This window comes from Artemia franciscana, chromosome 12 (genome assembly GCF_032884065.1).
Source record: "Artemia franciscana chromosome 12, ASM3288406v1, whole genome shotgun sequence".
Classification (NCBI taxonomy): domain Eukaryota; kingdom Metazoa; phylum Arthropoda; class Branchiopoda; order Anostraca; family Artemiidae; genus Artemia; species Artemia franciscana.
In genome coordinates this window covers 15,709,422-15,729,153 of record NC_088874.1, presented here as the reverse complement: position 1 = coordinate 15,729,153, position 19,732 = coordinate 15,709,422, and the positions used below count along the sequence as shown (strand labels likewise).

General features: G+C 32.4%; 1 protein-coding gene across 1 annotated transcript in view; it reads left to right on the top strand.

Annotated features, from left to right (window-relative positions):
• The window catches only part of LOC136033744 (saccharopine dehydrogenase-like oxidoreductase), an 89,833-nt gene extending 70,469 nt beyond the window's left edge, over nt 1-19,364 (top strand). The window contains exon 8 of the mRNA XM_065714642.1: nt 18,123-19,364. Within this exon, the coding sequence (XP_065570714.1) occupies nt 18,123-18,225 (103 nt within the window). The 3' untranslated portion in view covers nt 18,226-19,364. The remainder of the gene's footprint in view (nt 1-18,122) is intronic.
• Nucleotides 19,365-19,732: the final 368 nt, after the last annotated feature.

Below are 19,732 nucleotides of genomic sequence, written 5' to 3'. Positions count from 1 at the left end.
GATACAAAATTAACAGCTTTTTTTCCCTTTGCAAAAATGATTCTTTTGCAAAAAAACTGCTGTATACTGAAGTGCCTTCGCATTACACGTGGAATACTAAAAATAAAGTATTTGAACGTCGAAAACAGGGTAAGTCAGTCGACGGCCAACCTACCATCTTCAAAGATACCACGATAGGAAGACTCTACACCGTTCACCCCAATCAACATGAATGCTTCTTTCTATGCCTGCTTTTGGTGAATGTACCCGGTCCGACATCCTTTGAGTATTTGAGAACTGTAAACGGTACTATACATTACACTTACCGTAGTGCATGCCAAGCTCTGAATTTATTGGAGAATGACCAACACTGGGATAACTGCATCAATGACGCGTGCGAAACGTCAACCCCAAGTCAAATTCGTACATTGTTTAACATCATTTTAACAACTTGCTCTCCATCAGCTCCTACAGAGTTATGGAAAAAATAAGTCAAAAATGTCCGAAGATATACTCCATCGAAAACAGTTAGAGACGTCAGATATGACTTTTGATTTTACATCAGAAATTTATAACTACACTTTAGTTATTATAGAAGATTTGTGCGTACGTATGGCAAACAAACCTCTTCAGGATTTGGGAATGCCTTCATCTAACCGTATCGCTGCTGTTTCGACATGTGTAGAATTGGATCGTGAACAAAGTTACAGTACGAGTGATCTATTGTCGTATGTACAAAATAACATTTCCAAGTTAACGTCGGAACAAAAAGACATTTATGATACGATAATGCATTGTGTCGATAACAACGTTGGAGAAATTTTCATTTTGGATGCGCCAGGAGGTACTGGTAAAACGTTTGTGATAAAACTGATTCTGGCATCAATTCGATCAAAAAATGATATAGCGTTGGCAATTGCGTCGTCCGGAATAGCCGCAACATTGCTGCCTGGTGGAAGAACTGCTCATTTCGCTTTGAAATTGCCTCTGAATTTGCATTCTACAGAAACACCCACGTGCAATATTTCCAAATCATCTGGGATGGGTAAAGTATTGCAGCAATGCAAACTTATTATTTGGGATGAGTGCACAATGGCACACAAAAAATCGCTCGAGGCTCTGGATCAATGCTTGAAAGATTTGAGAGGGAAGTCGAAACCCTTTGGCAGCACATTAATATTGTTTGCGGGAGATTTCAGGCAAACATTACCTATAATACCTAGATCAACTCCTGCAGACGAAATGAATGCTTGCCTGAAAAATTCTAATTTATGGGCACACGTAAAAATATTAAAATTAACTACAAATATGCGTGTCCGATTGCAAAACGATGACTCTGGTCAAACATTTTCAGATCAATTGCTGGCAATTGGAAATGGAAAGCTCCCAGTAGACTCAATTTCAGGACGTATACAACTACCTGCTGATTTCTGTAATTTAGTGACGTCCAAAAATGAATTGATTGAAAAAGTATTTCCGAATATTCTAAAAAATTATAAAAATAATAAATGGCTAAGTGAAAGAGCGATTCTCGCACCCAAAAATATAGACGTCCACGAAATCAACAATATTGTTTTGACCAAGATTCGAGACCAGGCAGTCCTTTACAAGTCAGTCGGCACAGTTTTGGAACCAAATGAAGCGGTTAATTATCCATCTGAATTTTTAAATTCCGTGGATCTTTCAGGGTTTCCACCACACGTGCTACAACTAAAAAAAGGCGTACCAATAATACTTTTAAGAAATATTAACCCACCAAAGCTTTGCAATGGCACGCGACTTGCCGTAAAAAAAAACAATGGAAAACCTAATAGAGGCCACAATCTTGACAGGGCCTTTTGAGGGTGAGGCTGTTCTTATTCCTCGCATTCCCATGATTCCAACGGATTTGCCTTTTCAATTTAAAAGATTGCAATTCCCAATTCGATTAGCATTTGCAATCACCATTAACAAAGCTCAAGGTCAATCATTAGAAAAATGTGGTATAGATCTTAATACTGATTGTTTTTCCTATGGACAATTGTACGTTGCATGTTCGAGGGTCGGTAAACCTGACAATCTATTTATATGCAGCGACAATTGGACAGCGAAGAATGTTGTATATTCGCAAGTTTTACGCAGTTAATTTGTATTGTATCTATCTATCTATATAAAAACGAGTTGTGTGTATGCATGTTTGTTTGTTTGTAAAAAGAGCGTTTGCATATGACGTCATTATTAGTACATACGGCTTTGTATATGCACAGACAATGGGAAAGCCAAGAATGTTGTATATTCGCAATTTTTACGTAATTTAACTCCTGCAGACGAAATGAATGCTTGCCTGAAAAATTCTAATTTATGGGCACACGTAAAAATATTAAAACTAACTACAAATATGCGTGTCCGATTGCAAAACGATGACTCTGGTCAAACATTTTAAGATCAATTGCTGGCAATTGGAAACGGAAAGCTCCCAGTAGTGGGAAAGCCAAGAATGTTGTATATTCGCAATTTTTACGTAGTTTGAAACACATATATAAATCTATCTATATTCACAGGTGGGACACAGGGACACAACTACAATGGTGCGTAACTAATATGGCGCGTAACGACTTACGCGCGCGGGGGGGGGGGGCGCGAAGCGCCACCCCAACAGCTAGTATATATATATATATATATATATATATATATATATATATATATATATATATATATATATATATATATATATATATATGTATATATATATATAGAATATATATATATATATATATATATATATATATATATATATATATATATATATATATATATATATATATATATATATATATATATATATATATATATTCACAGTGGGAGCGCTTCGCGCCCCCCCCCCAAGCCCCTCCGCGCGCAAGTCGTTACGCACCATTGTAGTTGTGTCCCTGTGTCCCACCTGTGAATATAGATATATATATATATAGGGGTAGCTTGGGAGGGGCGCGAAGCGCCCCCCCAAGCTCCCCCGCGTGCGTAAGTCGTTACGCGCCATTGTAGTTGTGTCCCTGTGTCCCACCTGTAAATATAGATATAGATATATATATATATATATATATGTATATATATATATATATATATATATACATATATATATATATATGTATATATATATATATATATATATATATATATATATATATATATATATATATATATATATATATATATATATCTATCTATATATATAAAAATAAGTTGTCTGTCTGTGGATGTGTGGATGGATGTGTGGATGGATGTGTCAGGTGACGTCACCTGAAAAAACTGGATCAGGTGACGTCAAAACTGAAAAAACTAAAAAAAGGCAAAAACTACAAAAAAAAACTAAAAACTAATAAAAAAAAATAAAAAAGCTAAAAAACTAAAAAAACTATAAAGGTAAAAACCAATAAAAAATAAAAAAAAACTGAAAAAACTAAAAAAAGGCAAAAACTACAAAAAAAAACTAAAAACTAATAAAAAAAGTAAAAAAGCTAAAAAACTAAAAAAACTAAAAAAACTAAAAAAAGGTAAAAAACTAAAAAAAATAAAAAATAAAAAAAAACTAAAAAAAAGGAAAAAACTGAAAAATAAGCTAAAATAAAGGTAAAAACCAATAAAAAACTAAAAAGAAAAAAAGGAAAAAACTAATAAATGACGACACTCAAAGAGAAAGCGACCAGGACAAAAGGAATGTTCGATTAGCAATCAACAAAGCACCGGGACACAGGGAGTATAAATGACGACCAGGACATAAGTAAAAAAAAAAAAAAACTATCTATATATATAAAAATAAGTTGTCAAACTAAAAAAAGGCAAAAACTACAAAAAAACTAAAAACTAATAAAAAAGCTAAAAAACTAAAAAAAACTAAAAAAAAGGCAAAAACTACAAAAAAAACTAAAAACTAATAAAAAAAATAAAAAAGCTAAAAACCTAAAAAAACTACAAAAACTAAAAAAAGGTAAAAAACTAAAAAAACTAAAAACTAAAAAAAACTAAAAAAAAGGAAGAAACTGAAAAATAAGCTAAAATAAAGGTAAAAACCAATAAAAAACTAAAAAAAAACTGAAAAAACTAAAAAAAGGCAAAAACTACAAAAAAACTAAAAACTAATAAAAAAAGTAAAAAAGCTAAAAAACTAAAAAAACTAAAAAAAACTAAAAAAACTAAAAAAAGGTAAAAAACTAAAAAAAATAAAAAATAAAAAAAAACTAAAAAAAAAGGAAAAAACTGAAAAATAAGCTAACATAAAGGTAAAAACCAATAAAAACTAAAAAGAAAAAAAGGAAAAAACTAAAAAAAATTTTCATCTAAAAAACTAAAAAAAACTAAAAAAGGTAAAAACTAAAAGAACTAAAAAAGAAAAAAATAAATGACGACACTCAAAGAGAAAGCGACCAGGACAAAAGGAATGTTCGATTAGCAATCAACAAAGCACCGGGACATAGGGAGTATAAATGACGACCAGGACATAAGTAAAAAAAAAATTAACAAAACTAAAAAGAAGGTAAAAACTACAAAAAAACTAAAAAGAAAAAAAAAACTAAAAACTAATAAAAAAACTAAAAAATCTAAAAATCTAAATAAACTAAAAAAGAAAAAAAAAAGGAAAAAAATAAAGGAGAAAAACAAAACTAAAAAACGAATGTATATACAGACCGGTACACCGGGATACAAATGACGACCGGGACACAGGGAATATAAATGACGACCGGGACACAGGGACACAACTACAACGGGGACACCGGGGGAAACAGGGGGATATAAATGACGACCGGGACAAAAAAACTAAAAAGAAAAAAAATCTAAAAACTAATAAAAAAACTAAAAAATCTAAAAATCTAAATAAGCTAAAAAAGAAAAAAAAAGGAAAAAAATAAAGGAGAAAAACAAAACTAAAAAACGAATGTATATACAGACCGGGACACCGGGATACAAATGACGACCGGGACACAGGGAATATAAATGACGACCGGGACACAGGGACACAACTACAACGGGGACACCGGAGGAAACAGGGGGATGTAAATGACGGGACCATTATATGTTGCATGTTCAAGAGTCGGTAAACCTGACAATCTATTTATATGCAAAGACAATGGGACAGCAAAGAATGTTGTATATTCGCAAGTTTTACGTAGTTAAAACCATATATATATATATCTATCTATATTCACAGGTGGGACATAGGGACACAACTACAATGGCGCGTAACTATTATGGCGCGTAACGACTTACGCGCGCGGGGGGGCTTGGGGGGGGCGCGAAGCGCCCCCACCAACTAGGTGTTGGGGTGGCGCGAAGCGCCACCCCAACAGCTAGTATATATATATATATATATATATATATATATATATATATATATATATATATATATATATATATATATATATATATGTTTTTAACTACGTAAAACTTGCGAATATACAACATTCTTCGCTGTCCCATTGTCTGTGCATATAAATAGATTGTCAGGTTTACCGACTCTTGAACATGCAACATATAATTGTCCATGGGCAAAACAATCCGTATTCAGATCTATACCTCAAGTTCAAGTTCATTTATTTATTAATGGAAAGCTCCCAGTAGTGGGAAAGCCAAGAATGTTGTATATTCGCAATTTTTACGTAGTTTGAAACACATATATAAATCTATCTATATTCACAGGTGGGACACAGGGACACAACTACAATGGCGCGTAACTAACATGGCGCGTAACGACTTACGCGCGCGGGGGGGGCTTGGGGGGGGCGAAGCGCTACCCGAACAGCTAGTATATATATATATATATATATATCATGAAAAGAGAAATCACCAATGCTACAGCACAAACACAAAAAAAAAAAAAAAAAAAAAAAAAAAAAAAAAAAAAAAAAAAAAAAAAAAAAAAAAAAAAGGAGACAGAAGGAGAAAAGGAAGACTGTTTTCCTAAATTAGTGATTAATATAGACCAGCACTTGAATGAGGCCTTAACCCTACTCATCCATACAATCACATAGGTCAAACAGCATAGCCACACACAATCAACCATAAAGAATAATCCATGGACAGGCAGTCATGTCGTCAATAAGTATAAGTCGTCATTTACCAAACCATAGAAAAAATAATATAGACAAATAATTCAGAGGCAACACCCAACATAAGGGCTCATCAGGAGAATACACTGGCCTATATAGGGTTTAGCCACTCTAAATTCTCTACCCAGCACAGTGTTGTGGCTACCACAGAATATATATATATATATATATATATATATATATATATATATATATATATATATATATACATATATATATATATATATATATATATATATATATATATATATATATATATATATATATATATATATATATATATATACTAGCTGTTCGGGTGGCGCTTCGCCCCCCCCAAGCCCCCCGCGCGCGCAAGTCGTTACGCACCACTGTAGTTGTGTCCCTTTGTCCCACCTGTGAATATAGATATATATATATATAGGGGTAGCTATATATATAGGGGTATATATATATAGGGGTAGCTATAAGTCGCGTAACGACTTAAGCTCCCCCGCGCGCGTAAGTCGTTACGCGCCATTGTAGTTGTGTCCCTGTGTCCCACCTGTAAATATAGATATATATATATATATATATATATATATATATATATATATATATATATATATATATATATATATATATATATATGTGTGTTTTTAACTACGTAAAACTTGTGAATATACAACATTCTTCGCTGTCCCATTGTCTGTGCATATAAATAGATTGTCAGATTTACCGACTCTTGAACATGCAACATATAATTGTCCATGGGCAAAACAATCCGTATTCAGATCTATACCTCAAGTTCAAGTTCATTTATTTATTAATGGAAAGCTCCCAGTAGTGGGAAAGCCAAGAATGTTGTATATTCGCAATTTTTACGTAGTTTGAAACACATATATAAATCTATCTATATTCACAGGTGGGACACAGGGACACAACTACAATGGCGCGTAACTAACATGGCGCGTAACGACTTACGCGCGCGGGGGGGGCTGGGGGCGCGAAGCGCCACCCAAACAGCTAGTATATATATATATATATATATATGTATATATATATATATATATATATATATATATATATACATATATATATATATATATATATATATATATATATATATATATATATATATATATATATATATATATATATATATATATATATATATATATATATATATATATATATATATATATATATATATATATATATATATTCACAGTGGGGGCGCTTCGCCCCTCTAAGCCCCCCGCGCGCGCAAGTCATTACGCACCACTGTAGTTGTGTCCCTGTGTCCCACCTGTGAATATAGATATATATATATAGGGGTAGCTTGGGAGGGGCGCGAAGCGCCCCCCCAAGCTCCCCCGCGCGCGTAAGTCGTTACGCGCCATTGTAGTTGTGTCCCTGTGTCCCACCTGTAAATATAGATATATATATATATATATATATATATATATATATATATATATATATATATATATATATATATATATATATATATATATATATATATATATGTTTTTAACTACGTAAAACTTGCGAATATACAACATTCTTCGCTGTCCCATTGTCTGTGCATATAAATAGATTGTCAGGTTTACCGACTCTTGAACATGCAACATATAATTGTCCATGGGCAAAACAATCCGTATTCAGATCTATACCTCAAGTTCAAGTTCATTTATTTATTAATCGCACATACATGTATATATATGACATAGGCCCATGGGGAGACAAGCTCGAAAAACTAGGCCTAGACAAAGATAAAATAATAACACACTAAATACAAAGATAAACATGACGGCAAAGATACAATAACACAACAATAATATGAAAGTAGCAGCTAGCTCAGGATCATTCAATACTATTGGAGAAATTCAGAATGTCAATATTATTAAATATAAATTAATACTGGAAGATAGCTGAGAGGCCCATAATCACCCAGAGCAACGAACCATACAAAAAACTTTGCCTTACTAAAAAGATACTTAATTAAAAATAATCCTGAACTAAATGAAATTTAAGTTTCCTTTTTATTAAATGGATAGAGGAAAATTTATCAATAAGAGCCTTGTGAGCATCCCAGCACCGAGCTATTGACACAAACGGAGCGAATTTAGATCTCTCAGTATTATACTTGTCCATGTACATATCCTTTTTTTGTCGAGTGTTATAATTATGTAAATCTTGTGATTGGGAGAACAAACTTTGATGGAGGTAATATGCCGGTAATTTCTTAATGTCATAATTGATTTTGAAAAGAATTGCTCCAAAAGCAAATTGTTGAGAGACTCGAAGTATATCTAGATAAGTATATAAAGATGCAGTAGAAGACTTATTTGGAAGTTCAATAGGTGATGGAATAAAAAGTTTAAGGATTCTTAGGGCTTTATTTTGTAAAACCTGTATTGGTTTAATATGGCTTTTAAATGTACATAAATATACTAGAGAACAATAATTAATATTAGTCTGAATCAGAGCAAAATAAATACTTCGTAAAGCATAGTAGGGCAAACAAAGCTTTAACCTTCGCATTAAACCTACATACCTTGAAATCTTTAATCGTAGATTTTGAATGTGTTTTTTAAAAGATAAGCTTTCGTCAATCACAAGTCCAAGGTACTTTGTCATTTTCACCCGAGATATTGATAATAGATACTTTGAAGAAGTAACTCGGGTAATACGAGGGCAGATATTTGACTTTCTGCCGTAAATTATGAAATTAGTTTTTGATACATTCAAAGCAATAAAATTTGAAGAACACCAATCAAGAACATTAGAAAATGCAGTATTCAGTTTTGCCTCCAACTCTTCGTCATTCTTTTCAGAAATTGAAACTGCCGTATCATCAGCAAAATGTGTTTTGAGACACGGGGATGTAAAAGCGCGGTGAAAATCATTTATATAAATTAAAAAAAGGAGAGGACCTAGGACAGAGCCCTGAGGTACCCCAACCTTCGAAGACTGATGTACAAGTGAAGAGAGGAAATTGCCTCCATCTAATCGTTGCTTTCTCTTATCAAGATAAGATTTAACTAGATCCAACGCCGGTCCACGCACACCACAATTATCCAATTTACTAAAAAGAATACAATGGGATATTGTATCGAATGCTTTTTTAAAATCTAAATATATTGTTGCTGGAATTTCACCTCTATCTAAAGCATTCATGAATATATTGGATGAGAGCAACGATAGCATGTTCAGTGTTGTGTCCAGACCGGAAACCAAACTGGGAATTTGTGAAGAAATTAGACGATTTAAGAAAGTCATAATACCTCTTATAAATTGCCTTCTCAAGTATTTTAGAAAATGCTGACAAAATAGAAATAGGGCGGTAATTTGATGGATTTTCAGGAGAGTCACCTTTGTGAAGCGGAACTATCCGCACTTCTTTAAAAGCAGATGGGAAAACTCCAGTTTTAAATGAAAGATTAATTATATGTTGTAATGGTAATATTATTGCAGACAGTATTTGCTTAACAATTTTAGAACTAGACCCGTCAATTCCTGCTGAATTACCTGGATTTAGATCACACACTATTTTTGTTATCTCAGAATGAGAAATAGGCCCGAGAAAAATTGAATTACTTAGAGGAGATGGAAGGTATGAAGAAAAATGTTTATTACTACGTGAATCAAACTGGTTCATTACTGATGAAACAATTTTCTCTCCTATTTTAGCAAAATAAGTATTCAAAATATCAGCCACTTTCTCCGATTTATTAGTATTCGAACCATCTTCTAAACTAATAACTTCTGGAAAATTAGACTTACTTTCTTTTTTTATAAAATGATTAATTAAAGACCACGTTTTGCGAGTAGAATTTTGAGCTTCTTCGAAATACTTTTTATAATACAATTGTTTCGACAAACGTATCATTGTGGTTAATTTATTTTTGAAAATTCTAAAATTTTTAATATTATAATCAGTTGGATTCTTTAACTGCTTTTTAAATAACTGATTTTTTTTCTTAACTGATATCAAAATTCCAGACGTTATCCATGGCCTTATAGGAAATTTTTCTCTACAAATTTTAATCGTAACAAATGGGCAACTAGAATCAAGGCAGCAATTGAAATTTCTTAGAAAATTATCAGTTGCCACATCTGTATCCTCCGTGGATATTACCTCCTGCCAATCCAATAGTCCAGGGCTTTCATTCAGGTGGTTTAATGTTATTTTATTTATTAACCGTCCTTGACGTTCCTTACTTACCTGTGGTATTTTATAAGTAAAAGCTAAATCTGAAACCAGCAGGAAATGATCCGATATATCACTTAAAACAGCAAAATTTGCTTGAATAGGTAAAGATGTAAAAATATTATCAATGAGAGAAGCAGAACTAGGTGGAATTCTTGTAGGTATCAGGCAAGTAGGAAGCAGACACGCAGAAAAGCAAGAAGACAATAACTCAACAGAAGATTCATTGGAAGCTTCTAGAAGGTTAATCTATTGAAATCTCCGGAAAGGATTACATCTATATTTTGAAAATGGGGTTGATGCAAAAAATCATGGAGTTTAGAGAGGAAAGATTTGACTGGAGAAGAAGGCGGTCGGTATACTACGCAAAAAAAAACATCTTTTTTTCCAAGACTAATTTCAGTCACCATTACTTCAAAAAGCATTTACTCATGAGAACCTTCCAGATTTGCAATGCGTCGAAAAGAGATACCTTCTTTAACTAGTACTGCTAAACCACCTTGGCGACTAGTCAATCGGTTTTTAAAAATAAATTGATATCCAGGAAAAACAACCTGAGGAGTCAGGTCTGTAAGAAAAGTCTCAATGAATCCAACGACATGACAAGATAGTTTATGAACTACATCGATAAGATCATCCTGTGAACTAAAAAAAAAACCTACAATTTAAAAATCCTGTTCTCACAACACCGGTACTGGGAAGATCAGAAAATTCGGAAGTTAATTTATATTTACAATTTGGAAAGTTAATTAGCCCACCGTCATTTATCTTATTTCCTGAAAATTTATCATGGCTCTGGAATATGGAAAAATCAAAAGGGTTAGACTCAAGGTATTTCAGTCTATCCCCAATGCAATTATCATCCGATGTGCAAAATCAGAATTATGATCCGAACTAGCAGAAACTTTCGCAAAATGCATACCGCCTGAGTCTTAAAGTAGCAAAAACAACTGAACCAGTGAGAACTCGAAAATAATGAAAGAAAAAGAAAAAGAAGACAACAAAAGACAAAAAAAAGGACCATGATTATTACGGCTAGATCGTATTTAAATTTTAAACAAACCATGATGACGACCAGAAAAAAAAGAAACAAATATATATATATATATATATATATATATATATATATATATATATATATATATATATATATATATATATATATATATAAATAAGTTGTCTGTGGATGGATGGATGGATGTGTCAGGTGACGTCACCTGAAAAAACTGGATCAGGTGACGTCAAAACTGAAAAAACTAAAAAAAGGCAAAAACTACAAAAAAAACTAAAAACTAATAAAAAAAATAAAAAAGCTAAAAAACTAAAAAAACTATAAAGGTAAAAACCAATAAAAAACTAAAAAAAAACTGAAAAAACTAAAAAAAGGCAAAAACTACAAAAAAAACTAAAAACTAATAAAAAAAGTAAAAAAAGCTAAAAAACTAAAAAAACTAAAAAAAAACTAAAAAAAGGTAAAAATTAAAAAAAATAAAAAATAAAAAAAAACTAAAAAAAAGGAAAAAACTGAAAAATAAGCTAAAATAAAGGTAAAAACCAATAAAAAACTAAAAAAAAAGGAAAAAACTAATAAATTACGACACTCAAAGAGAAAGCGACCAGGACAAAAGGAATGTTCGATTAGCAATCAACAAAGCACAGGGACACAGGGAGTATAAATGACGACCAGGACATAAGTAAAAAAAAAACTATCTATATATATAAAAATAAGTTGTCAAACTAAAAAAAGGCAAAAACTACAAAAAAAACTAAAAACTAATAAAAAAGCTAAAAAACTAAAAAAACTAAAAAAAAAGGCAAAAACTACAAAAAAAACTAAAAACTAATAAAAAAACTAAAAAAGGTAAAAAACTAAAAAAACTAAAAACTAAAAAAAACTAAAAAAAAGGAAAAAACTGAAAAATAAGCTAAAATAAAGGTAAAAACCAATAAAAAACTAAAAAAAAACTGAAAAAACTAAAAAAAGGCAAAAACTACAAAAAAACTAAAAACTAATAAAAAAAGTAAAAAAGCTAAAAAACTAAAAAAACTAAAAAAACTAAAAAAACTAAAAAAAGGTAAAAAACTAAAAAAAATAAAAAATAAAAAAAAACTAAAAAAAAAGGAAAAAACTGAAAAATAAGCTAACATAAAGGTAAAAACCAATAAAAACTAAAAAGAAAAAAAGGAAAAAACTAAAAAAAATTTTCATCTAAAAAACTAAAAAAAACTAAAAAAGGTAAAAACTAAAAGAACTAAAAAAAGAGAAAGCGACCAGGACAAAAGGAATGTTCGATTAGCAATCAACAAAGCACCGGGACATAGGGAGCATAAATGACGACCAGGACATAAGTAAAAAAAAAATTAACAAAACTAAAAAGAAGGTAAAAACTACAAAAAAACTAAAAAGAAAAAAAAACTAAAAACTAATAAAAAAACTAAAAAATCTAAAAATCTAAATAAACTAAAAAAGAAAAAAAAAGGAAAAAAATAAAGGAGAAAAACAAAACTAAAAAACGAATGTATATACAGACCGGTACACCGGGATACAAATGACGACCGGGACACAGGGAATATAAATGACGACCGGGACACAGGGACACAACTACAACGGGGACACCGGGGGAAACAGGGGGATATAAATGACGACCGGGACAAAAAAACTAAAAAGAAAAAAAAACTAAAAACTAATAAAAAAACTAAAAAATCTAAAAATCTAAATAAGCTAAAAAAGAAAAAAAAAGGAAAAAAATAAAGGAGAAAAACAAAACTAAAAAACGAATGTATATACAGACCGGGACACCGGGATACAAATGACGACCGGGACACAGGGAATATAAATGACGACCGGGACACAGGGACACAACTACAACGGGGACACCGGAGGAAACAGGGGGATGTAAATGACGACCGGGACACCGGGACAGGGAATGGTCGATTAGCAATCACCATCAACAAAGCTCAAGGGCAATCATTAGAATCATGAGGTATAGATCTGAATACAGATTGTTTTCCCATGGACCATTATATGTTGCATGTTCAAGAGTCGGTAAACCTGACAATCTATTTATATGCAAAGACAATGGGACAGCAAAGAATGTTGTATATTCGCAAGTTTTACGTAGTTAAAACCATATATATATATATCTATCTATATTCACAGGTGGGACATAGGGACACAACTACAATGGCGCGTAACTATTATGGCGCGTAACGACTTACGCGCGCGGGGGGGCTTGGGGGGGCGCGAAGCGCCCCCACCAACTAGGTGTTGGGGTGGCGCGAAGCGCCACCCCAACAGCTAGTATATATATATATATATATATATATATATATATATATATATATATATATATATATATATATATATATACACATATATATATACCCATATATACACATACACATACATATTTCCCTACAAATTAAAATATAACCCATACTAACAGCAAAAATCATCACTTATCTCGACAAAACCCCATCAAAAAAAAAGAAAAGAAAAAAAGAAGAACTTTCAACTGTTGTCACTTAAAAGGAATAATAGACATTTTAAATAATCATTATAATCTTCACTGGAGTTCAATAATAATTATTAAGCTTCATGATGGTCATCGTATTTTATCCACTTATCAGAGTTCAGGTGACATACTTCTAACCATAGATCCGCTCCCTTTTGTTTGATCCTGGAGGACTCCCATTTTCCAGCTTCGCGCAGACCTTTAGCCTTAGCAAGGAGGCTGTTCCTGATATCGTTAAGTTTGGGAGGAAGATCAGGCGCAACGCGAGCTCTGGACCCTTTAAGCTTCCCCGCATTACGCATAATTAATTGCACATCTTTGTCTTTGCTAAGGGAAAGAAAAACTGGTTTTAACGTCTCAGTTTTCGATGAGCCTCGCCTAGTGGTAATGTTCTTGCTTGTTTTAGACCCCAGTCTATACAAATTGTCAATTGTAATAGGGCTAGAAATTCCCAAAGTATCACTGATCCATGATTTCACGTTAGATTCCAGGGTTTGGTTACCCTTTTCGTTTCGTAGACCATGAAAGATGAGGTTTTTTTCTGCTTTTTAAGTCAATTAGCAATAGTTCTTTCGACTGTAATTCGCAGGAAGCTTTTGAGCATTCAGTTGACTTTCGAGTTCACGAATCCTATTGCCACGTTCTATTCCATCCGATTTTATGACTTCAATATCAGCTTTCAAACTCACAAACTTTAGTGACAATTCGTTTTGGTTTGCCAAAATTATATCAAGTTTATCAAGTTTCATCAGCTTGGCGTTAATGCTAACTTTAAAGTCCTCAAAATCTTTTTTGCTGACGCTCGCCATCATTAAATAAATCAATAATTACGATCTAGTTAGAATCACCTTAGATCGTTCCTTGCTATCAACAATAATCTTATGCAAAAAACAGGTTTTGCACGGTTGACTTTAGCGAGATGCTAACACCTTGAATGACCAGCCAGAGAATAACAATTGTCTTACTGTATTAATGATTATATCCAAAAATATTGGCAGTATTGATTCTAATGATTGCCCTTGAGCTTTGTTGATGGTGATTGCTAATCGAACATTCCCTGTGTCCCCGTCGTCATTTATATATCCCCCTGTGCCCCCCGGCCGTCATTTGTGTCTCGGTGTCCCGGTCTGTATATACATTCGTTTTTGAATTGGTATATGATGAAATAATTTTTTTTTTCCTTTTTTCTTTTTAGTTTTTTTTTGTTTTTACCCTTTTTTTAGTTTTTTTCTTTTTTCTTTTTAGTTTTTCTTTAGTTTTTACCTTTTTAGTTTTTTTTATGTTTTTTTTTTAGTTTTGTTTTTCTTCTTTATTTTTCAGTTTTTTTCCTTTTTTTTAGTTTTTTGAATTTTTTTTATTAATTTTTAGTTTTTTTCTTTTTAGTTTTTTTTTGTAGTTTTTACCTTTTTTAGTTTTTTTTTTAGTTTTTACCTTTTTTTAGTTTTTTTTTTAGTTTTTCCTTTTTAATTTTTTTTTTAGTTTCTCAGATCTAGAACCTGGAACATAGCGCGTTACCAACTCAGCTACTACGGGTTTGAATACATTCGTTTTTGGATGAATTAACGGAAAATAGAGAAGTCTGAGTATACTAGTTAAAGCTTTGCAAGCTTAAATTTAGCAATTTAAGCTTGCAAATAATCTCCAAAATATGCAATGAAATCCGGGATAAGGTTTTAGCATGGGATCAGAAACTGAAAGTTTCATCTACATATGTTATACGTTGTATTCATGGATAATAATTGGATGTCCTGCGAAAATATTAGGAAAAGTGCTCTTAGTGGGGTTCACCTTTAGCTGATTGACTCTCAGCCATTTTGAGACTTCATTTAGCAATTCTCTTACACTCTCTAAGAGCAACCTCTGACTTTGCGATCACCATTAAAGAAGTATCCTTAGCAAACATAAGCACTTGAGCCGGATTATCCTTTCTGGGGATATCACTCATTCTGGTTTCCAGTTTACTTACAAACAGCGGAAGATTCACAAAAATCAAAAAAAATAAGAGTCCAAATTCATAATCCTGTCGAACTCTACACTCAATGCAATTTTCTTTAGGTACCATATTACCAATCTGAACATATTTTTTTCTACCAGACAAAAAAGAACGTAAAAACGAAAGAGTTGGACCCATAGTCCCATAAGTTTCACACTTAGTTACAGACTATCATGACTAACTGTATCAAAAGCCTTTATAATATCTAAAAACACAGTTGCCACTTTATATCTATTATCTAACTCCATAGTAATAATGCTAGTCAAATATATATCTGCTTGCTCAGTAGTACGATCTTGAAGGAATCCAAATAGTCTTTTAGGTAGGCCTACTGACACTTCTGACCGAAACACATTTTTCTAGTACAGATAAAATTCAAATTTGTGTATGATTTTCAACATCACCAGTATTCCCTCCTTTATGTATTGGTATAACTTTTGCTGATTTAAAACAACTCAGTAACACTCCCTCTTTTAGACACTGATTAATTAATTAAACCAAAGTTGGTGCAATCACTTCCCAAAATGTTTTTATTGCTCTAACTGAAACAATATCGGAGCTAGCAGGCCGTACCTCTCATATTATGCAATAAAGGGATAATTGCCAAGAGGCCAAGGAATTAAGCGTTTGATTTCTCTGACGAATATTAATAAAAAAAAATGTTTTAGTCATAGAGACTTGAGATCTCAACATGCTGATTAGCTAAAATAAATAGACGAATTGATTTACTTTTTGAGTGACTTGCTAAGACCAAAGAGTGTATAGCATCAGCACAATAATAGTTAGTAGTGAACCGTTAATGAGACCATCTACTTGACATAATGAAGAAAAATTTAGTTAGTGTAATAGTTTTAACTCATCTTCAATTAAAACATGGCTTTACTATTGAGAAATAGGTTTGATTGACTTCCCAACGTTTCAATGACAGAAAACCAAAAAGAGATAGGCCTTTTTGGCTTAGCACGCAATAACGTTTCTTGTCCGAGTCAATCTTTTTGTATGGTGCGTTCTTGGCCATTTTTTTTCTCTGTGCCCCTCGATTAGATTTTAAATGGCTCCTGCTCCACGCTAAAGAACTTCGTTAAAACTCCTCTCTATTTCATTGCTTAGAGCGTTTATAAAATGTTGAACGTCAACTTTTGCCCCGGCTTGTTTTATGAAAGACGTATCGCAGAAACCTGATTTTTTTTAACAAAGGCATGATAAGCATTGATGAACTTATCCCTGTCAAATCTCAAACCCACTATCATAACTATTGTTTTCCATTTTGGCACGTTTTGACTCCGCTGTCGCTTATCTTCTAACCCCATTTTTCTTTCTTCTTCATTTTGGATTTTCATTACTTCAGGAAATTTGCAAATGCCGTTTACTTTAGCTGCCCTTATTCGCCCAGTATAACATGACGGCCCAAGTTGTTGATTTGTTAATTGTTCAGGGGATTTGGCAAAAACTTATCTTTCTTCCAACGAATTGTCATTTATAACACTTGTAAATTTTCGTTTGTTGAGTTTTATCTCACTTCATAGTCTAGGTTTTGATTTTTCACCCGTTGTGAATTTAATTTGCTCCGGATGTTTTCTTGGTCTTATCACGCTTGATAGTTCAGGTGGTTCCAGAAAATCATCATTTTAATTCTCAAATATATTTGATTATTTAAGCAAGACCGATTTCTACCAAGCTTCAAACTTTGGTTTTCTTTTTTAAGGTTTTTGAATGTTGTAATCTCTTCTACAAATAGATAGTCCCGGTCGTCATTTATATTCCCTGTGTCCCGGTCGTCATTTGTGTCTTAGTGTCCCGGTATGTAATTTCATCAGTTGACAAACATGACGTCAGTCGACAAACAACTTCATGACGCATACAGCTCAATCCTTATAATGACGTCAGTCGACAAACAGGACGTCAGTCGACACACAAACATGAGGTCACTCGACACACACACAGACAACTTATATATATATATATATATATATATATATATATATATATATATATATATATATATATATATATATATATATATATATATATATATATATATATATATATATATATATATATATATATATATGTAAATGACCTTATAATTTTCTCTGCAATTGTTTTCTGGGCTTGTAAAGATTTTCCTCGTGACTTAACCTTGAAAAATAAAATTCTAAATTTAAAATGAATTCTTACTGGAAAGGGTCTGTAATAGCGACTATGCCAAAATTAAGCAGTATCTCCATAATTACAGAAATTAATTCCTGCTACCGCCTCTCCATTCTTCTGCTCTTCTGCTGAACAAAGGAAATAACATTACGCAGAGAAGGCCAAAAATGAGGGTTAGATATTCAATCAGCCAATCTTATTTCAATTTTGAATATTCCATTCTTTTTCAGAGGCGGAGTTTTTCCACCAGGGGCTGCATTTGCTGACACGTCTCTGATCGACCGTCTTGAAGCGAATGGTTTGCATTTTGAAGTCATCAAGGCACGTCTCTAATGACTGAGCCGGTGTAAATGAGCTCCATATATACTCTTCTATTATTAAGGCTTTTCTCGTTTAAGTTACATAGATACCGCAGATCATTTATAATTTTAGATGTTTTAAGCGTATGCAATATCTTAAGTGGTGAAATAATGCGGGACAGTTCAAGAATTCTAGAATAAGCTAACACTTTCTCCGCTGAAAATTAACCTCAATTCGATTTCGAGTATAGTGTTCAATTAATACATGGTTATATGTTCTGCCCTATGATGCGATCAGCATACTTGGTTTCATCTCTGTTTTCCCGGGAGGAAAGGGGAAGCTGGCATTGTGTAACATATTTCCCCAAAATATCTAGCTAGTCGCTTTTCCTTTTGCATGGATGACTAGCAAACTGCCCCTTGATAATCGTAGTCTCTTTATAATAAGTCGTGGAATTGGGTAAATTCGCCTATTTGTCTTCTTTTTAACGTCTTTGATAAAAATTCAGAGTTTCATGTCGTCATACCATTGAAGGTCCTCAAAAGTATTCTAAGAGAGGCTAACGCTTTTTGAGCCTCTAATTTCTAAATTGAAAAATCCTAAAGATCAAAAAACCTAAATTTCTAAAGATCGTAAAACAACTCTTAGCTAATGGTATAACATCTGTGGACATAACTTGCATACAAGTAGACAACTGAATTTCCTGCAGTCTCAACTTGAGTCTAACGATAATCTTGGAAAAGAGGCTCTAGAAACTCAATTGCTATTTAATATTTTCTTCGAATTCAAAGTTGTTGGTAGTCATGAAAGTGTGGTTTATTTATTATCTCCAAGGGTCTACAATTTTGCGGGAAAAAAAAATTAGTAATTGTTTGGGGTGTTCAGTTTTTTTGTTTGCTCACGCATTGTTTTTGGTATGTTGTTATGGCATTCACGTAGTAACCAAAAAGGTTTATTTATCTAGTGAAGATATTATAGTTAAAAAACCATGAGGTAGTTGTCTCAAGACCCATTTCTTTATTGTCAATGTACACTTATAGTGGTATTTTAAAATGAAAAAAAAGTCTATGTGACCTAACTATTTATTTTGCTACTTGTTCTTATCTATTTTCCAGATATCTGCTTGTACCACTTGTTGTATTAATTTTGTTCGATTAAAGGGAAAAAAATAATTGATTCTAGTGAAGTAATTAGAATCGTTCAGGTCCACACAAACCACACACAGAGAATTTTTGTTTGGAAAAGTATTTCAATAAAGGTACGTATCAAAGCTGTCAAAATAAGACGATAAGAGGTATTCTTTTATTTAATTTCTGAACGTTTTTGAATCAATGCATGTTTTGATTTTGGCTCTTCGCAGATGAAAAATTGAAACAAAATTTGCGTATTTATTTGTTTGGCTAAATGGCTTTCACAGTTTTGATCGAATGATTTTGAGAAAAAAAGGAGCGGGGGAAGAGGCCTATTTGCCTTCCGATTTTTTGGTTACTTAAAAAGGCAACTAAAACTTTTACTTTTTTACGAATGTTTTCATTTGTAA